At 36.1% G+C, this 22,919-nt stretch overlaps 1 protein-coding gene across 3 annotated transcripts in view; it reads left to right on the top strand.

The window, feature by feature from the left end:
* LOC131070236 (proline--tRNA ligase, cytoplasmic) overlaps nucleotides 1-22,919 on the top strand; it is an 85,049-nt gene that overhangs the window by 28,502 nt on the left and 33,628 nt on the right. For all 3 annotated transcript variants that reach the window (XM_058005742.2, XM_058005741.2, XM_058005740.2), the window contains exons 8-11: nucleotides 3,372-3,438; nucleotides 6,990-7,112; nucleotides 7,242-7,394; nucleotides 17,687-17,971. In XM_058005742.2, coding sequence (XP_057861725.1) covers nucleotides 3,372-3,438; nucleotides 6,990-7,112; nucleotides 7,242-7,394; nucleotides 17,687-17,971 — 628 coding nt within the window. The remainder of the gene's footprint in view (nucleotides 1-3,371; nucleotides 3,439-6,989; nucleotides 7,113-7,241; nucleotides 7,395-17,686; nucleotides 17,972-22,919) is intronic.

Raw genomic sequence — 22,919 nt, 5'->3', positions numbered from 1 at the left:
ATGTATTTTCCCCCAATTCTGTTGCCAGGAAGAATCACACCAAGCATGCTTGTCTTCACCGAGAAGATACCAGTCACGCGAAAGGCCTTCTGAGCTTCCAGAAGAGTCGGTTCTTTGCCTTTAATTTAATTTTTTCCACTTTTAAATGAATCTCAATATATCGATTAAATATATGCCGAGGGTTCATCGCACATATTTCCTATTATCATGCCTAACAAAATATTACAAAGACATTGTGTTAAGCATTTGATTAATATGCATGGTGTTAAGAATAGGTTTGGTGTTTAATTCGATATCCTTGCTTTGTGTCACTTTATACTTTAGCGGCTAAAGAATGATTTAGGATAATTTAATTCAATATTAAACTCTTTTTTTTTTATACTTGGCTATATTTTAAAATAGCCATGATAGAATTGGCCAATGCTTTAAACAAAAGGACCTTACATTGCAAGAACATTAATATAATATATTCATATATTTATATAATTAAATATTTACGTTACCAAACATGAGCCAATGCAATTTTTAATTAATTATTAAGAATAATAATAACAAAATTTTTTTTAATAATAATAACCAACTAACTTGGAAACCAATTCGATGACTTAGGGTCGTGAAACCCTAAAACCTCTAAACAGACCAATTAGGGTTACCTTACACGATAGGCTGATGAAAATAACATGGTCAATCATGAGACAACTTGCCTCACAGTTAGGGTTTCCAGATGACATGAGTTCTCCCTCTCCTTACCTCCCGACTCGATGATACTTCCCCTCCCTTCTCGAAGGACGGTGAACTACTGCACACACTTGGCCAATTCAACCAGTTAGCTCAAATATCTTGTCATAATCCTAACATTTCAAAATATCATTAACAAAAGTAAAACATCTTAATGTCATAATGTTAACTATCAAAACATCAATTTAACAGTTGTAAGTCATCATTTCAATGTACTGAGCACAAATGCCATCTAGGGCATCATCACTCAATTATAATATAAACATCTAGGGCATCATCACTCAATTATAACATGAAACACCTAGGGCACGATTAACTTCACGAAAATATCACATAAAACAACTAGGGCACAAATGAGATGTAACATATCCTTCCCCTTGTGAATCATCGTCCTTGATGATTTAAAGTATCCTTTTAAAACATCCTGAAATTAACATTGTTTATCCAATTTTAAAAGAAACAAGTTTAACGGTTGAAAACTTTAAATAAATGAGGGAATCATTGATGGATTTGATTATAATCTTCCCAGGTGGCACTGTACTCAGAGTACTGATCCTGCTGGACCTAGCACTGAGTAACCTCTCTGTTACGTAAGTGATGCTTACGTACCTCAAGCACCCTGACTGGTTCGATCCTGACCACCCCTGGGTCCTGTACTTGCAAGGGGTTCCAATCAATCATGTGTACAAAATCGAATACATACTTTTTCAAATAGGAAGTATGAAATACATCATGTAATTGGGCAAGAGTTGGTGGTAGAGCAATTCTGTAGGTGACCGGGTTAATGATCTCCAAGACTTCAAGGGTCCTACATATCGTGGTGCTAGTTTGGAAGACTTTTCAAATTTTATGGGTTCTTGTTAGGTTTTACCCGTAGAAGCACTTTCTCTCCCCCCACAAACTGTTTGGGAGTACACTTTGCATCTGCATAGCTTTTCTGCCAATCGTTAGCTTCTACTAACCTTTTTTTGATCAGCCTTACTTGCTCCTCCATTTCTGAGAGCATTTCTGGACCGAGGGTTATCCTATCTTCCAGCTTATCCTAGTTGATAGGAGTTCTACACCTCCTTCCATATAGTGCTTTGAAGGGTTCCATCTTAATGGATGATTGGTAGGAATTGTTGTAGGCAAATTCAACAAAGGGAAGATAATCTTCCCATTTGTATTGCCAATCCATGCAGTATATTCTTAAAAAGTCCTGCAAAACTTGATTGACTCTTTCTGTTTGGTCATCTGTTTCAGGGTGATATGTGGAGCTGATGTTCAACTGAGTTCCTAAGGCTGCAAATAGAGTTTGCCAAAATTTGGATGTCATTCTGGCATCCCTATCTGAGATTATTTTCTCTGGTACTCCATGTAACTGAAATATTTCTTGCACAAATTTATAAGCTATGATAGGCGCTCCATTTGTTAGGTTGCTTGGATTAAAATGAGCTACTTTGGTTAATCTATCAACCACTACCAGAATGGTATTATGCTTGTTCTTGGACATAGGCAATCCTTGGACAAAGTCCATGTTGATTATCTGCCATTTCTAGTTAGGTATTGCGTTGGGTTGTGTCAACCCTGGTGGGTGTTGATGTTCGACCTTAATTCGCTGACATTCAAAACAACTGACCATAAACCTTACGGCATCGTTATTCATCCCTTTCCAGAAATACAAAGGTTTGACATCAGCTAGAAGTTTTAGTAACTCTCGGATGTTCGGATTAGGGTGTAGAGTGTACTTCTTTCCACACTAAATATCTTAATTTGGTAGACTTAGGTATATACATCTTACCTTGGTATCTTAGTAGTCCATCAGTTTCAAACTGGAAACCTTCATACCTTGGATCCTAGAAATCAAGTCGTAGGGCTTTTTTGACCTGCTGGTAATATCTACCCCCTCCTAACAATTGTAGGACACGGTTTTTGAAATCAATTTGTACTGCAGTAATGGCACTGATATGGCGCCGACGACTCAATGCGTCTGCCACTCGGTTTTCTTACCCTTTAATTCAAATTATGTGCCCTAGTTTTGACATTCTAATGCTAGTTATCACACAGTTACTCTCATCTAAGAGTCACGATAATTATAAGGTATTAACATATAAGGTAGCATAATGGTTACTGTTACTTATGTTACCTAATTAAATATTATCAATGCATTCTTGATTTGCTAGAGGGATTTTGTAGAAACTTCTGAAATTTCATATTGGTGCTTTAGACATGGGAGCCATGAATGCCTGAATTTTCCTCCATCCTGGAATTTCTGCATAATCTGCATCCTTTCTCCTTAAGATAAATTGCATATAAAGTTGTAATCTTTTCATCAAATTATCATATTTGAAGTTTCTCCTTAAGTGATTACCATTAGAGGATGCAGGATAGGCTAGGAAGGATCTTGTAATGTATTTCAAATCTATGGATAACAATGTAGTGCTGCTGGTTCTTAAGAGCATGTGGTATGGCAGGACATTGAATATAACAAAAATAATACCCTTTTAATTGGTTCAGCAATTCAGAAGTACAAGATATAGTTTTAGGGCTTCACAAAATCATGATTCAAAATTTGTGGATAAGAAATATTAGTTGGAAGAACATAGTTTGGGAGGTTGGGTTAGCAGAGTAAAGACTCTTTTGTGTGTTTGCAGGAGTCGTGAGTTTCTTTGGCAAGAAGGTCATACTGCTTTTGCTACCAAGGAGGAAGCTGATGAAGAGGTACATCTTTAAACCTTAAAACAACCAGGTAGTTTACTTGATGGAATTTCTGCTTACAGTAATTATATTTCAAAATATTTTGGAGCTTGCACACATCTTTTCACTAATGACCTAATTTAAAAACATTGATCTAGCATTCATTTTCTCGACAGGCTTATTTATATTTCTTTTTGATTTGTATGTCTCAATAGGATTTTACCATATCGGATTCTGTATTGAGTTGTGGAAAGATTGCTTAGCAGGATATGTATAAAGTTATTTGCATGTATGGAGGTTGAATCCATCTTCCCTTGTTAATTAAAATATAGTAAGAGGTGAATTTTGACTTTTCAGATTATATGGTGTTCTATAAGTTTAGTAAGAAATAGATTGACATGTATGACTATGATAGTGATTCTGTTTCTAGTAATTTTTGGACTGAAACATATAAATTCAGGACATTGGCATTGTTTCTAGTAATTTTTGAGCAGCTAGCCCATCATTTGCATGGAAATATGTGCCATTTTTTCAAGGTCTCCTCCTGAAACATTGCCATTCCATATTATTAAAATGAAATTACTTGTATAATGTTTACTGCCTCAGCTTGTTTTGGGAAAGCTGACAATCTGTAGAAACCTGAAACAATGTTGACAATGCAGTTTGTCTTTTTGCTTTGGGCTGTGACTTGATTTTTTCAGTCACTGTACTTATTCTTTTTCATTCAATGTGGATTAGTAAATAGTTACCAGATCTGAAAAATTTGATTAATTCAGAAGGTCAAAAGAATTTGGAAATTCAGAAATTTGAAAAAACGAATTTGGTAAAATATCTATATAGGAACTTTCAAATCCATACAAAATTGGACAAATCCTGATGTCTAACAAATCTGGCTGAATTGGATTAGAACAAAATTTGGCTTTCCAAGAATTCTGGACTGGACCAAATCAGAACCAAATCTGGCTATCCACAAAATCCAGACTCAACCAGATTAGAACCAAATCCAACCAGATTAGGTACCTATGGCTTAGTGTATTTAAGTATTTTCAGAATTCATTTCCCTTTTATATCTTCTATTATGAAGCTGTTCCACTGTTATACCTTGCTGGTCAATGTATGAACTGTACAACACACCTTCTTGGAGGAGAAATGTTTTAGCTCCAACTCATGCGGTTGGTTTATTCCTATCAGGAGTTGGCTTTAGAAAACCAGTTTGAGAACCTTAGGTTTCTGTTTAAGATTTGGCAACAGGTTCTCTTGAAATAAATATCATTTGAATTACAGCATGCAATTCTTTAATAAGGATGAAGCAGAGTTTAAAAATATGTTTAATGTTCAAACTGGATGTCATGATTAGCTTTTGAGACATCTGGACTCATCTGCAGAGTCTCTGCTCCCTGTGGAGATATCTGAGAATTTGGATATCCATTGGAATATAGGGAATGCTAGGCAGTCCCTTATGCCAGACTATTTTCAACATTGCAAAAATGGTTAGATGTATTGTGTTTTGGATACATATCCGTATAGTTATACAACCATAACAAATTTCAGATCCATCAATGTGTGGATGTATGTGCTGAGTGCTCATATGTGTGCGTGGGGCTCATGTGTGTTGTGTTAATTAATAACAAATGTGTAGAAACATGTTAAATATCTCCAACTAGTCTTTTGATTGGGCTGTTGCTATGTTCCTGTGTGTTGTCACATTTATGAAAATAACTCCTCACAGGGGCATTCTTCCTAATATTCTATTAATTACAGATGGAAAGATGTTAGATCTATTTTACAATATTAATTTTGCATTGTGTGGATTTATCACATTTGCACTCACATAATGATGTAATACTGCAATATGCAGCATGCCTATATTTAATTTGTGGAATTATCTCATATGGGCTGTGCATCACAAGTCACTGGATTAGTGATGCTATCTAAAGAGGTCGGTTTACTGTGTAAGACATTGGGAATTTAGAAAATGAATGAATGAAGTGAAGTGTACCTAATGTTCTTGTTTTAATTTGCGTGTTTGTGTTTCCACCTTTTTCTTTTGATTATGCAGGTACTATGTGAAATGTTATTAGTAATATGTTCTCAGATCTCCTGGGTTGATTGGAAGGTGAAGTCGGTTTCTTGTGTTGGTTTGTTGGCATGGCCTTGGCATGGTGATACTCTGAGGGTGTGTTTTGCAGATTGCTGGTTCATGTTTGAGGATTTCATTGTGTTTTACTGAGATCTGCAGTTTGCTACTTCGGTGCAGTGGTGTTTTTTTGTTGGTTTTCTCTTTCTTGGATGCTTCCTTTCATTCTTCTGAAATTTTTGGGAACCTCAATTATCTTAAGTAGTAGAAAACTTAGATTGCATCACAACCTTGATAAAGTGCCTTGCAGATATTTCTGGGACTCATCATGGATCAAATGTGCCTTAATAAAATGAAAAATTTAATGAAAAATTTAATTAAATATGTTTAAGTTAATTAAATCTTTCCAAAGTGAAATGCAAAATAAGAAATGGCTGTAAAAGACAATTTCTTACATCAAATAAATCGAGTGTTTCTCTGACTTTTGGGACATCGTGGGGACATGGTGACAAGGTTTTAGGGATGGAAATCGTTTTTCCAAATTTGAGGGATGTTGGGGATGGCTAGTAAAATAATTTAAACAAACTAAAAGTAGCTATAATTTTAAAATGTAAATACAATGTACTGCTCTTGCAATGATGATCCTCCTTTTAGACTTTTAGGGGTTTTCAGCATTATTTTTTCTGTTAAAAGGTTACCTTTTTATTTTTATATTTTATGCACCACTTGGAGTAGACTGTCCAGGCCTGAAAAAATGGGACGTCTCTTTTCAGTACCCAAGTTCCCAAGCCCCTAGAACATCGGTAATGTTGGGAGTGTCACCTGGACCCTTGGGGATGTGTCCCCATGGAACACTAGGTAAAGGCTTGCTTGATTATCATGCAAGATATGAAGATTGTTTAAGTTGAACAGGCAATTCCAAGACACATTTTTAGGTGTATCCAACTTGAAGGGAAAGGTAACCTTTCTAAGAAGCTTGTATGAAGGCGATTTGGTGAATTTTTAAGCAATAGAATTAGAGGCATAAGAAAATTGCAATTCAAACCAATCTTTATTTGAAAATTTCAGTTCTTGTTCTCTTTTCACTATCATCTTTTCCTGTCTTTGTTATTATTGATTTTGATAAAATTATTAATGAATCAAAATATAATTACATTTTTCATGTTTTTGTATGTGCCAGTTCTGGCTTTTTAAACTCTCGGCAAGTGATATATGAAACAACTTCCTTCATGGAAGCTTTTCTGTGTGTTTGTTTCAGGCAATTATTCTGTACATTTTCTGTTGGTGAATACTAGGCTAAATGATAGAATGCGTTTCTTTGTGTTTGTTTCAGGCAATTAGTCTCTGTACATTTTAATCCTTGACCAGTACTTCAATGGAAGTTTCCTATTTTTTCATGAGATGAAATCTCCCTCTTGAGAAGCAGTTTTCTATGGCCTTTGCCTTATTTTCAGTAAGTACTTTTGTAGGGCTTGACATGTTCTTTGCTTAAACATAGGTGCTTGCCATCTTGGAACTGTATCGCAAAATATATGAAGAATTTCTAGGAGTTCCTGTGATAAAGGGAAAGAAAAGTGAGGTAGAAAAGTTTGCTGGCGGTCTTTACACAACTACTGTAGAGGTATGGCTTTGTCTGTAATCTGAAAGTAGGTGCTAAATATCTTGCTTGGAATAATATTTAGATATTAGGATGACACTTAACATAATATTTGGAAGTACTGGGTCTGAATTGTATGTTATTTTGTTGCAGGCTTTTATTCCCAACACAGGACGTGGTATACAGGGTGCTACATCGCACTGTCTTGGGCAAAATTTTGCAAAGATGTTCGAAATAATTTTTGAAAATGAAAAAGGAGAAAGGTCCATGGTTTGGCAAAATTCATGGGCATATACTACTCGTACAGTAAGATTTCATTATATTTGAATTGGTTAACACATTTTTTTCCAGTTGTTATTACGAGTAATTTAATGCCTGCATAATACTTGGATAATTCAAGTCTTTTGAAAAATAATTTTTCGTTGTGATAAATACTCTTAAACTGGAATATGTACCAGAATGAAGCTTCTATTTAAAATTGGTAGTGAAATTTGACATTTGAAACCATATGATAACTGCCTTTGTGTGTAAAACTTAAGTATCCAAATGCGTATCCAGAAGGCAATTGACACCTACAATGGCTTGAACAGGCTGAATAGAGGTACTCAGCTTGGTATTTCTACTACTTGGTGAGGTAAGATGTCTAAAAATAAGAACCTTCTTAAGGTAAAGGGCCAAGTACCTCTTATGTGATAACAAAAGCTGTGGTTAGGGAACTTTTTGAGTCCCTGTACAAATAGCGATATCTTCCTCAAATCTCTTGATAGATAAAATAATCAAAATAAAGTGCTCTTCAGTTTACTTATCTTGGAGCAAACAAAAATAACAAATTCTACCGATCCTATCACCAAAGGAATACGATTGTTTCTCTTAACCATAACTAGAAAGAAGAAACCCCTCTCAATTGGGTAAGGGGATACTTTGGGAGAGCGTAGATGGACAACCTTGACTTCATTTATCTGTAAGAAACGCTTCAATAAATCCATCTTGGGGCTGAAAGGTTGCATGGAAAAGGCTCAAGTGACTTGAATGTATGGTGATAAATGTTATCTTTGACATATCTACTGATCATATCCTTTTTTTTAAGAAGTTGAGGAGAAGCATACAAGGACTATCAGAATGGAGGAAGCAGATCCATGGATATACTTGTTAGTGTAAATACACCTCTTATGTTAAGTTTATTTAGGCTAGTTTTCTTTGTTAGCTTTAGCATTTAGGATTGTCCACACTGGATAAACTTGTGCACCTACCATTTCAACTAACCCACTTTTCTACCACCTGCATTCAATGCAGTTTTCTTCCTGAGTTGCTATATAGACAAGATGCTCTTAGTCATTTGATAAGAGAGGAAAAGAGAGAGCAAGAGGAACAATAAGGTAACAAAAATGCAGTCTTGTGGGGAAGATTATTCTTCTTTTACTATGTATCTTCTTTAATTTTGCTTATATTACATCATCATTATTTATGCATGCAAGTAGTTACGTGTGAGCTGGTTCTTAAGGTTATTAAGTTTTGGGTCTGTCAGAAATAACAAAAATGCAGTCTTACGAGGAAGCTTGTTATTCTTTTACTGTATATTTCTTTTATTTTGCTTCTATTTCATCTTCATTATTTAAGCATGCTGGATTTATTTACATTTGAGCTGGTTCTCAAGGTTGTTAATAGTTGGGTCTGTCAGAAAGTTGGAAATTCTAACTTGGTATCACAACATTCACAGGGTAATTCCACTAACATGTCATTTGTTGCATTTTTGTTGTTGCTATTGTGATGTTCTTTTTGATACATTGGGGCCCTCACCTGAATAAAGACAGGCATTATTATAGTTTGAATTGACAAAAGCTAAATTTGATCCACCTAGAAGATACAAAATCAAAACTGAATGGTAAAAATCTTAAACATCTTTCTGAATTGAACTAGCAACACTAGAAATAACCAACCATCCCAAAGAAGACAAGAAGTACACAAGTAACAAAACCTTTAAACATCTAGTCTTAAGGAAAGACAACCACAAACAACTCTAGAAACCCAGAATTAAGCATGAACCCTGTAGAGATTCAGTATGCATCATACTTTATTCTGTTGGAGAGGATTGTCGAGTGGCAAGAAGCATTGCAAGTAATGGTTATGACAGCAGAATGGAACCGGTGGCCTGAGTTGAAGACACAGTAGGAGTTGAGGGTGATGGAGGTGGTGAATAATGATGTTTTTTGGGCTGATGCCAAATATATTGCCTCCATCATTACTCCAGTCTTCAAAGCTATTAAATATGAGGATTCTAATGCACCTTCCCTTGGAGAGGTGTATGAGTGTATTGATTCTATGCTTGATCAAATGAAGGCTGTTGTGCGAGAGGACTTCACAATGCAATTTGTTGACGTGGCGAAAGTCGCGGAACTACGACTTCATCCGGCCAATGCAAAATAGAAATGCTAAGAATCCTATCCTCTCTTGAGATAAGGAAATCCCTAATGCTGTGTTAATTTTGATCAATGGGGATGACCTCAATATTTCGGTTGTCAGGTCTTGACTGCAGGATAGCTTAGTAGTTGATGTGATTTGCTGGGAGCACAAGGTGTCTTACGATTTTGCAACTAGATGGTCTTCTGCAATTCTCGGACTGCGAAATAAAATCAAAAGGGAAGGGATAGGAGATCTAAACCTAACAAGACTGGTATTGGGGTAGACGGATTCAACATAACCAATACCTGCTTGGCCAGAATAGCTCACAACCTTGCAGGAACGGCGCAATCTTCAAAGGGACTTGGAAGATTTTCAGACTGCAAACACACGGCTAAGCACCCAATTCTGGCGCAGCTCAGACGGACACCTGCAATTGAACTAAGCACAATTCAAAGGCTCAGGTTAACCATACAAAAGGATACACAATCAGTATATCCTCAATGGTGTGAGCCTGAATCTATCAAATACCTGCACACCCAAAACAGAAAGATCTATCTAAAATGCTTAAAGAAACCATGCAAATAGGATGAAAACAAGATGATAAACACCAAATCAATGTCTATATATTGATTTCAGTTGCCTATTACAACAATTTCTGCAACATCTCTATGCTACTGCTCTAATCTAACCTATTCTAACTTCTAAAATCTAACTCTCTAACTCTCTAACAATCTAACTGTCTAACCACCAAAAATTCTAACCCTTTACAAAAGAAAGGTCTCTGCCTTTATAGATTTTACAATATGAATCAGAGGCTAGGATGGACTGCATCCAAGGGTCCTGACCTGCCTTCCAGAAGCTGGTAGCCCTAACCCATGCCCATTAAACTCTCACTTATCTATCCAACCACTATCCCAACTACCCACAACTGTTTTGGCATTAATTTGAGTCTATCCGGTAGTTGGACATAACTGTCCACAACTGACTTGTTTCCCCTTTCTTTCAAAATATCTGAGTGGGGCCCACAGGCAGTTTTACAATAAAACAGTTTTAGTTTTCAGAAACTGAACTTCTGGAATTAAATCCAGCTGTGTATTTCTCTAGAATGCATAGACTTGCCGCATTCAGAGTTTTCTTTGGTCTTTGGTCCTGGTGGTGGACTTCAGCTTTGTTCAACGACACGCTTCCCAATGCTCGGTTGCTCTCCCGCAGCGCGTGCCTGCATCTTCTTCTTTAGCTCTCAGTGCTTGGCTTTGTCGTTTCAGGCTTTCTCCTGGTTCCTTCTGATGACGTCCTGCGACATGCAAACCATTGATTTCACTTTAATAAATCAATTTGAAAAATTAAATAATTTAATTTAATAAATATTAAATTTCTAAATGTCTGGCTTTGTCTCAGTGAAGCTCTTTGTGAGATGTATCTTTAGAATGTTTTCGCTCTCACTATACTGAGCGACTTCGGCTTGACAGGACAAAATGCAAACTTGACCTTTTCGGCCTCCTGGGCATTTTCGTGAATTTCGGCCTGAAAAATGGTTTTTGGAAAGTTTTAGTTTTAAATGCCTCCTTCATTTGTTTTCATTTTCGGGCTAGAAGAACAAAATGTAAACCTCGCGATTTTCACTTTTACCTATTTTCGGGTTAAAACCACTTTTGCAAATGTTAAAGTTAAACGCCCCTTTTACGTATTGCGCGATGTTGGACTGGGATGTTGAAATAATAGCTAGTTCGGATCAAATATAAGTATTACTTGTATTGGGTATTGGGCTGGACCCAAACGCATTATGTAACTTGTAACCATTAAGGATGTTGATATGTGTATGTAACTTGCAAATGTGAAAATTGGGCGTGACCCATAATGTAACTTGTGGGTGACTAATTGGCCTATCGGCCTTAGTCACGTTAAATGTGCAAAATTAAACATAGCTTGTAATTTGGTTTGGCCCTATAATGGGCGATGTAACTTGTGGATAGGGCTAACCCTATATTGAACATTGTAACTTGTAAATGCAATGGGGCTGACCCTATATTGGGCGCCAAGTTTAGGTCATCATATTATTATTAATTGATTATCCTTGTGAGCCGACCTAGGATGAATTAGGTGGCTAAGATCACATATATATACAAGGCTCATTCATTCATCATTATACACAATGGAAGACATCGAATTACATCCTTGATCAGCAGTGAAATTTTCCAGTCAGCGAAAATAAATACAAGGACAGTAAACTGCATCATAAAGATCAGCGAGCATATCCCTATGGCAGCAAATTCATCTCCAAGAGCAGCGAACTAATTCTGGAGCAGCAGTTATCATTCATGGTCAGCGAATTGACTCCTTGATCAGCGAATGGTCCTATGATCAGCAGCAGCAAATCATCTTCAGTCAAGTATATTGTAGATAAGTTCATCATACTGCTGTGTATATGCTGATGTTCATATTGCGTCAAGTGTTGAAGTAAACTTGTAAAGTCACATATTGATTATTGCCTAATATAAACTGAGATTAATTGCTGGTTTTTTCACCTCCAAGAGGGAGGCTTTCCCAGGGTACTCTTGTGTTCTGTGTGTTCATTGTGTTACTTCTGATTATTGCTATCAATCTGATCTAAAATTAACATGGGAGAGTTCTAAGTTAAAACGCCCTTTAGGAAAAAATCGTGATGCCCTATTCTCGGACTAAGACCATTCTTTGCAAGCTTGAAAAGTGTTTTATTTTTACCGCCTTTACTTAACTCGCGATTTTCCGCCAAGAGGGGCGTTTTGAAAAGTGTTATAAGTTTTGCGTTTTGGATGCTTGCCCAATTTCGGGCTAAAGCGACTTTTTGCAAGTTTTCAAGTGACGCCTTTCTCATGACTTGCATTTTCGGGTTAAAATGATAAAATGCAAACTTCGCGATTTATAAAAAATGACGCTCTTCCCTATTTTCGGGGTAAAACCACTTTGAAAAATTTGCAAAAATGATGCCCTACTTCAATTTTCGGGCTGAGAAGCCACTTTGCAAAGTTTTTTTAAAGTTAAAATGCTTTACCAAATTCGCGACATTCTTTTTTTTATATTTTCGGCTTAGAGGCCTATTTTGTGAGCTTCATCGAACTTGCATTTCGGCTTGGATGACTTATCGTGCGAATTTGCTTTAAGCGACAGCTAGGGCTTCGAGTTCACAGAGTAGAATGCACAAGTTTGTGAACCTTGATGATTTCTTACGACTTTATCTCAAACGCCCTCCTTCATTGCGAGATGCACGATTTGGACTTTGGAAAAGTTTCGGGCAAATGAAGGCTTTATTAATGACTTTCGGCTCATACCAACTTCACGAATTTGAGGATTCCTTGGTGTTTCGAGCTTGAAAGACACAAACTGGGGGTCCCTGTCTAGGACGGGGATGGGTGTGCAATGAGCACAACACAATTCTTCACTGAGCATATTCAACAGATCATTCAGCGTAGATGGGAGAAGCTCAACACTCCCTTACACATGGCTGCCTATGCATTACACCCGAAGTGGTATGTGCAAAGTTTTAACAGAATTACACCTATAGAGAATGTTGAGGTGAAGGATGGGTTCATGAAGGCCATTGAGAAATTGTATGATCCTATAGAGATCAGCTTGATTCATACTGAGCAGACAAATTTTGCCACTCTTTGGGGATATTCAAAGGCAACCAAGATAGATCTAGAGATTATGTCATTGTAAGACCCCAAGTTGTGGTGGACTATGCATGGGCCTAGATCTTTGATTACTACTCTAGCTATTCATTTGCTGTCCTAGGTTTCTAGTTCATTTGCTGCTGAGTGGAGCTGGTCTACTTATAGCTTTTTCCACTCCATTAAGAGGAAGAGGCTTGCTTCTAGGAGGGCAGAGATGTTTGTCGCTATACATAGCTCGTGTCTCATTGATTACAACATGCAAATGTACAAGGAGAGTCTAGCAGCTAGATAGGATGTAGAGCCGGCATAGATTGATGATGATGCTACACAGACAAGGCTGGTTGGTATTGGTATAGATGAGCTTGAGCATGTGGGGTCCGACAATTCTAGTGATCAGGAGATTGGTGAGGAACTTGGGGATGATTAGAGGCATCAAATCATTAGCCATTGACTCATGAGTGCTGAGTCATTAGTATTACTATCGAGTATTTACTATTTTGTTTTTGAGGTTTGAAGTTTGAACATTGTTGATCGTAATTGTGAATTATGATTATGAAATTTTGAAAATTCTCATTCCAATGTCTATGTTTTGATTTTCACTATTAAAAACTACCACTTGTTAAGATGTTATTGTTAATAATAATAACTTAATGTTCATAGTTCAATGCAATCATCGCAATGTATTTACTTATTTCTTATATAGTTATACATCTATTTATAACTTATTTTTCAAGTACTATATATTTTACCGCCGTCCCCCTGCTGTCCTCAAACTTTAGCCCCTCATGCCCTGTCCCTGAAATCTATTCCCCCATTCCCTTGTCTTCGTGTTAGGAAACTTAGTTGAACATTGATAAATATAATATATGAATATAATTATAACTTATATCATTATTCATAATATTCATATTGGTATTAATATATCTAAAAATAGGGTTACCTATGACTCCAATAAACGATGTGACAATATCCATGTATATATGTAATACCATGTTCATCAGAGTATATTCCCAGATCAAAACAACAAATAATTTTGTCACAGGTGAATTTGTGTTTATATATTGCTATACTCTAATATTGCAATGTATAAGGATAAGATCATCTAAACAATTTCTACATATGCAACATCCATGTACATTTAAAAGCCAAACATGTATGAGCTCTATAGTAGAAAATGTCAATAAATGCAACCATGCCTAGCTGGAATTCCTTTGATTGAATCAGTAAGGTGTGCAGAACATTTGCCAGAAACTATAATGACACTTTCTAAATTTGAAAGACAACATTTATGATTCCTCAAATAAAGTTAATAGCAAATACCCATCTCTTTAAGCTTTGGTTGTAGTACATTAAGCAATGGGAACACTCTGAAGAGTAACACATAGATCATAGTTCCACCAACGTAGTAAGTTAACCTGTGGTCTTGTGATTCCAATAAATGGCAATCTAAACATGTGTGCGAGAAGAGGATGTATGGAGTGGGACTGTAGTGAGCATGGGCAAAAGTAGTAGCACAAGAGTCAGTTCGATATCTTGGTTCAACTCCATCCCCACTCAGGATCAGTTGAACATATTTCTTTTAGCGTTAATGAACACAAGTAACATGTAGGTATTCAAAAAAAGTAAAAATTCTTCTTGGGTTCTCTTGGATTCATCCGGGATGAACCCACAGGCCAAATCCTGAACCCTAGCTGCACCCTCGCTCACATTGGACTGGTATTCTAACCCAAAATGGATTGTACCCAAACTAGCATAACAGAAGCATAAAGGTAACTGTTGTCATTTTATGACACCCTTGGTCCATCAGTGAGAACCGATCAGAGATATGTTCCATGGACCAGTGCTGCCCAGTTGATCAAGGAGAAAAGCAATGGAATAATGAAGTGTGAAGTGTTGTCTTGTCAGAAGGAAGTTCTTAAGTCTTCCCAACTTCGGTCACCCCGATCTCCGAAGTTACCCCGGAACCAGGTTCGCAAGTTTCTTGTCCTTCTAACCCAGAACTCCAGAACCTCTAGGTTCCCAAGTTCCTTGTCCTTCTACCCCAGAACTCTGGAACCCCCAGGTTCCCAAGTTCCTTGTTCTTCAACCCCGGAACTCCGGAACCCCCAGGTTACCAAGTTCCTTGTCCAACTACGGTGACCCTGGTCCCCGAAGTTCCCCAACTACGGTGACCCCGGTCCCCGAAGTCTTCTAAACTTGCTTCTGGCTTGCAACACTTTCGGATGGCGTGATCGACACTCAAGGCTTTAAATGCTCCGACAGTTTTGGTGACTTATGCACTTTTTTTTGTGGAGCCACAGGGGTGCATTTAATGTTTTTGACAGGATTTCCATCAAGGGAGGTATGGGGCCATGCTTGGTGACTTATGTCATGCCTGACTTTGGAAGGTTTGTCACCCCACCTTCCTCAAAATTGCCTTTGGAGGTATGGCTAGGTTGCTTGCATGTACAAGTCAAGTGCATGCACTTCCCTGCAGTTCCAGACTGACATGCAGGGGTCATGATCACCCTTGTGACCATTTTCTATATAATGGCTTTTAAGCCTCATTGTAAAGGGTTCTCTCCCTGCTGCCTTGAGCTTTCTTATGCTTTTCTCTTCTCTTGAAGACTTGTAAATTTTTGTATTTCTGCAACTGTAAGATTGGCTTTTGGCCTTATGATTAATTGAAAATCACCATTCTTGCCTCTTTTCAACTTATGTATGCTGTGTATGCTTTCTTACCTCCATCATAGGTGTATGTCTTGTGATTTTTTCTCTTCATATATGCTGTGTTAACTGGTTTTTTCTGAGTGTGACTTGTGGGAATCCTTCTCCCCTCTTGGCATTCAGTGAATTCTAACCTTAATATATGCATTGGGGTCACTCATACAACTGAAAAGTTGTGCACCTTCCGGGTGTTTCATTTAATTACTTGTGTCATTTCGGTAGGGAGAGAAACAATCTCTTCTTGGTGCATCACCCCCTTTTATTCCAAGCAATTCTCTCTTCCTTTTGCCTCTGAAAGTTGTTAGGATAGGCTTAGTAGTAAGTTTTGAAGTGTTGAGTTGGTTCAACACCTGCACCTGGAATGAGAAGGAAGCCGGCCTTCTCCGGAGATTCAACCCCCTTGCGCAAGGTCCCACACTTCGGGGTTGTTTCCATGTTTCACAAGGTTGTTGTGTTGATAGCTTAGCAATGGTGCAAGCTTTTGTGATAACAGTAACATAGTAGAAAATGAGAGAGCATGAGTAGCAATACAATCTTAGTAGTAAGCTTGTTTGTCTTGTACGATATCTCTATTCATTTGTTTTTATTATAATACATCTCCATCATTTATGCATGCTTGAAGTGTTTACATGTTAGCTAGTTCTTAAGGTTGTTAAATTTTAGGTCTGTTAGAAAGACTTCTGAATTCTTAATGGTGGCAATATATTTAAGTAGCCAATTGGTCCCAGAATACCAGCAATGTTATTGTTTGGGGAGAACCTAGGAGGCAAGCCTTTCATAAGAACTGAAGGCTGAAAAGATAAAAGAGACATCTCTTCAATTCTACAGTTGAATACCCTATAACCTTGAGCTCTTGAAAGTAGAAGTTTTAGTCTGGATATGTCGTGATGATGATGAAAGTAGCATTGAAATTTAGCTTTTACTATGGAGTGAGAAGTGTTTTGTTTGTAATAGTTCATGAGTGGAAGCATGCAGCAATATGGCTTGAGCCCTTTTACTGTGTGAACCTATGCAACACTAAGAAACTCCCTTTACAGTTGAAAGTTGAAACCCCTTGCAAATGTGCTCTTGGGAGCAATGACAAAGCTTTGCAAATTTTTCTCTTTAAAGTAGTGACGGATTGACATTGTAAAATTATAGAAGTTGTACTTGTTTCTAGTCATCATGGGTTTGGTCAGGCACTCTATGCTTGAATCATGGGTAGTTGTAGTTGTTGTTGTAGTAAATGAGCATACCCATTGAAAAGATTCCAACTTTCTAAACAAATATTTAGTACGAGTTCTTATCATTGTGGAAGATAAACATGGTGTAGCCAGATAAATGCTGTGGACAATGAAATAAACCAAGTAGGCATAATTGTTCACTTTTAGTCATGGTATCCACCACCATTTTGTAGTTCCATGCCCCTGTTTTGAGCATCAATTAGATATGTTTAAACAGCAACAAAGTTAGAAACTCTAAAAATGTAATCTTTTAATTCCTAATGTAAACTATATCAATTAAAGATAATTGTTTGTCGCTAGTATGTGAAATCATAGAACACAATACAAAATAATGACGTCTAGGATGTGATGAGATGTATGTTTGTGTGATGAATTTATTAAATGAGCGTTGATTGTTATTTGCAAGTCTTGCTGAATATAAAATCCAGATGGGCATGTATTTTTAATAATTGAAACCTATTGATAGAATTTGTGTAAGATACAAAGTAAACACAACAAAATTGATCTAAGCTGTAAGCCAAATTAAAACCATTTCATATACTAAAAGAGAAGTAGCTTTTTCATGCATTTCAGAATTTTTGAGAAGTAACTTTACAATTTGTTTGTTCATTTTTTTCAGATTGGTGTTATGGTAATGATTCATGGGGATGACAAAGGTCTAGTATTACCCCCACGAGTGGCACCACTGCAAGCCATTGTTATTCCAGTTCCGTACAAAGATGCTGACACACAAGCAATTTTAGAGGAATGTATTAAAACAGTGCAAACACTGAGGGCAGCAGGTATTCGCATAGAAGAAGATTTACGAGACAACTATTCACCTGGCTGGAAATACTCTCATTGGGAACTAAAAGGGGTTCCTCTACGCATTGAAATTGGTCCCAAGGATCTAGCAAACAAACAGGTATTGATAAAAACAAATAACTATGTATCAGTACTTACATTTTATGTGTACATATATATTGATATTGATTTTCTTTCCATTTTGAGAATTCAGTGATCAGATGATGTATAGACTATAGATGTTCTGGTACTATGTTTCCCTTTCTCCCAATGAGGAGTAAGTATAGAGCATGGATAGCCTGAAAACTAAATTCTCTACATGGACAAAGTGAAAATTTGGGATCTCTAACAATCTGTAGTGTTTGCATTTTCTTTTCTTGTATGTGGTCTAATATGGGTTTCCATGCATATAGGAAAACTTTTTTTCTTTCTTTTTTTTTTTTTTTGCATTTTGTCAGTTTTATAATCTTTAAAAATGTACTAGAATGTTTTATCAGGTGATTTAAAAAAATGCACAAAGTTATTGTAAATATTTATTGTAATTCATCTGATTTCTGTTACATTATGACTTCTTATTGTTTGAAGATTGACATTATTGTTGACTTAGTCTATTTTATCTATACAATCTATTAGGGATCTATTATTTTCAAGTTTGGCCCATTATCTAAACATTTGTTATCTTTATTTTCATTTCTTATTTATTTTTCAACAGTTTGACATTTTACATTTAAACCATAAATACTTAAGCCTAATTTACATACATCCATGTGAAACATTACATTCACATTGGATTGGCAGAGGACTCATAACATGATAAGGACGTGTTGGGTATTGAGCAGCACAAGAAAATTTTAGGTGTGAGCTAATCATTTCAGCTGGGTAATTTACATACATCCATGTGAAACATTACATTCACATTGGATTGGCAGAGGACTCATAACATGATAAGGACGTGTTGGGTATTGAGCAGCACAAGAAAATTTTAGGTGTGAGCTAATCATTTCAGCTGGGTGAGTGTAGTAACACCCCAAACTATCTGCCTGATTAGTATTGGATTAAGGGAATTGATAGTTAAAACTTAAATGTGCTTTTTAATGTTAACAAAACCAAATTCATTTCATAGGCAACGAGAGAATTAAACCTCAACAGAGACTGTAATAAGGTGTAGTGTTTGCAGCTTCTTTTCTTTCAGATGGTGTGATGTTCTTATCCATACATGGAGAAACATCAATTTTTGTTTTATCCAATCAAATTTTATTATTTTTGAATATATGTTCAAGCTCAATCTAGATGCTGACTTTGGTGAGTGCATTGCAAAATTCATTGTAATTTCTATTTGTTAATTAGTTTTTTTTGATTTGTAAATTTCAATTGATAATTAATTTTTGTTCTTAAGTCATAAATTTCTATTTTATAATCAGTTTTTATTCTTAGTGTTTACCTATCCTCTTTTGTCCATACTGTCCACAAGAGTCATTTCATTATGTTCCACCAAATTTCTGGAATGGGGATCACGGGATGCGTTTTGGGGACAGATATTTTTAAGCCATTTTATGGTATGGCAAAGGGGATGGCTATATAAAAAAATATGGGAAATTGCAGAGATAGAGGGAAATTTCAAATATTCATTTGATAACATTGATAAGCCATTCATCATATACATTATAGATCCTTAATGCATAACATTAGAGTTGAATTGAGAGTTCACATTGGAAGCCAATAAATTAATAAATGTCAAAATTCAATCACTTCTATAATTCATTGTCAATGTGTGTCTGATAGATTAAGATATTATATTAAACTGAAAAAATCAACAAAATGCCCGAACATTGCAAATTTTAACTACAAAATGACAAAAACATAGAAAGTATGTTGCTTCCGTTAATCAACATTTGCCAACACTAAATCAAATGTTGAGTTCAACTTTGAATCATTGTCACTGTTGCCTCATCCAATGGATCCCTAACCAATCCCTCTTGTGCATCCTGATCAATCTGAGTGGCATCTTTGGGATGAATATCCCATTGTAAAGTTGAGCCTATTGCTACTGTAAAGTCTGAGGATCTCGAAGTTGCAAGGCACTATCCATGGCCACTAACTTTTCCGCTTCTCTAGAGGTAAGCCTATTCTTCTTGATAGAAGGGATGAAATTGTATGTGGACCAATTCCAATCTGTAGCAGAGGAACTAACAACCTATGAAAGGAGGCGAATGGAAAGCTCAAAGCATTTTCAATTTTTTTGGTATTTTTTCATGCCATGTCCACCATTTAATAGGCTTAGTTTGAGCTAATGAACTCTATCTATCTTCTAATCTAGTTTGTTGAATGTTGGACCTTGAAGATTAGTAAATCCAAGCCATTATGAATGGAGTATAGTTGATTCATTTGAATACTTTGAAGGGCTTTCATTAACCCTTTTTTCACCTCTTCATCATTACAAGGAGGCAACCTCCCAACCTTTGGTGCATATAATTTGGGATTTAAAGCAAAGGTTGCCATATGAAGTGAGGTGTTCATAATGTTTTATTGCTGTATTAAAATAGGCTTAATATGCTGATCTTGTAATCCCAAGTCAGGATTCTTATCTCAAATTGTTTGCTTCATTCAGCTAATCATGTTGTCAAATGTCTCATAATCTCTCTAAGACTAGGAGAGTCTATATCAGCATATCTAATGACATTTACAACAGGTAAGATGAAGAAGCAAACATATTTGCAAAAAAAAAAAAGAAGAAGAAGACTCAATCAATTGACAAGTTAAAAACTTAGAAATATTAAAATCTGATATATAATAATAAAATTAACAATTTGTTAATAAAATAAACAATTTTTTTATCTCATATTGGACTACCAATTGTCATAAAGGATCTTTTTTTTGACATTTTTTTCAAGTAGTATTTGCTTTAGGCTACCTACTCCACTAAATTTACAAACATCAACTATAGAGGCCCTTTCACTCCAAGCATCGTCTTTGACAAAATGAAATAAGTGGCTTATTTAGTCTCAACAGGTTTGAGAAATTCTTTATTTGAACAAGTCTTGAAATGAGCAAGTGATTTGTGGTGGTTGCAAATGAACATTTGAACATTTGTAGCTTTTGCCACCACTTGTTTCATCCAATCTATCTTTTGTATTACTTTCAATGCATGAACACAACATGGGGTTCAATACATGTGTTTATAAGCACCCTCCACAATCACGTTAGCTAATTTGCACTCATGCCAAATCAGTGACCATCTATACAATATTTGATGCCCCAACCTTGTGTATGGGCTTTTTCAAAATGTGAAGTTGGAAGTCTTTATCTTTGCGCTTCCATGAACTATCAATAGCTTTAATAAAATAAGAGATAGTTGCACATGTGACTATGATGTTGATTAGTGGCAGATGTCTAATAATGATCCATCAATTCATGACGGCAGAACAACCAATCCTAATCCTAGTTTGCATGATGTTTTCTATCACGAAAGTCATTGTAGAATATTCTTTGACAAGGAGGGTAGTGCGTAGTTTGTGTTCTTCAAGTGGAGTTAAATGAGGGAGTAACAAAAACTACATCTTTGAATTTTTGTTTGAAGTAAGAAGAATGTGACATATGAAATGGGATGGCATGGGCATAGAAAAATTTGGTAATGGAAGGCTTTGCTACATCCCTTGCTTGCATATTGATCATAGTTGCAATTGCTCCGTCTGTCACTAGCACTAGTCTTTCTCTTTTCTTTTATGGAATTGACACCACTACCACTAGCAGCCTTGGATGGAATAGACATAGCTTACTGTTGTGTTTCTATTGGATTGGGCACACACTTGACTCTGCACAACAATGCAACTGTGATTACCAAATGTGACCACAAAATTCCGAACAGGACTGCAAAATTACAATAGCTCATAAAAATGCAAAATCTAGAAATTATATTTACATGTTGGTTCTAAGCATATCTTTTGGTTTAGAATGCCAATAGACCTGCACTATAGCTCATTGATTTTCAAATTTATCCAACAAGAGAATCCATCTTTCACAAAGCAAAAACATACAATTTATTTTTCATGTTTGTAAACCCTCTTCATCATAAAAATTCATAAGGGTTCTTTTGCATAATTTCATGAATTCAAATAGAGTATAATAGGATCTCTCTAACCATTCCCATGTATAATATTGTGTAAACCTTCATTTGATTCAAGAATGCATACACAACTATGATATACATTTTTCAAAACATGAAGTAAGAAAAAAATGTTTAAGTTTACATAGCTTTGAAGCATCAAATCTTCAAGCCAACAAAGGTATAGCTACCTCTCAACCAATGTGAATGCTCTCAAGTATTACCCTTTGTTGCAAAGAGATAGTAAACATGTATCCATTTATATACAAATTCAAGTAAGGCTCTTTGCAACATTCAAATACACATGAGGCTGTCTCAAGAACAATATGGAACACTCGAACCATGAAAAGGAGAGTCATTAGTGGCCAAAGCAAAAAGTGTCTAGCTTCAATGGACCTCAAATCCACATTGTATGCTTTAGTAAGTTTCTTCTTGTAAGCTTTATGCGCAAAAGAACATCCTTCATGAGAATAAATTGAAAGCTCTATCATATGCTATAAAATTTTACCCACTCAAGGTTGTATTTAGCAAACATGAAGAAGACATCAAATTTCTCATAATCACACTTTATCGCTCCTAATCATAAATCAACCCTTCCTAGGCATGTTCATACCCTTAATAAGTAGAACCAAATATACTCTTTGCCTCCCACACTTCTAACAATCCTAGACATGTTAAGACAATCTAAAACCATAATAACTCACAAACACCATTTCAAATATAGAAGAAGACTCATCCATTCTATAATAAATATGCACAAAGGGGAAAAAATAACTCAACAGCTCGAGGCTCCTTTAATGGATGCCAAGACATTCATTTTTCACAAAAGTATAATATAAATGAAGGAGAAGCATTTACCATTTCTACACATACTCATGGAAGAGGAAGCATCCTATTTTTATCAAGGAGAAGGTTTAGGAAGAAGAAATAACATAACGTAATGGCCCCACTTAAAAATATAATTTAA

The sequence above is a fragment of the Cryptomeria japonica genome, chromosome 2 (assembly GCF_030272615.1).
Source record: "Cryptomeria japonica chromosome 2, Sugi_1.0, whole genome shotgun sequence".
Lineage (NCBI taxonomy): Eukaryota > Viridiplantae > Streptophyta > Pinopsida > Cupressales > Cupressaceae > Cryptomeria > Cryptomeria japonica.
The sequence above is the reverse complement of the archived record's forward strand: the minus strand, read 5'-3'. Positions and strand labels throughout refer to the sequence as shown.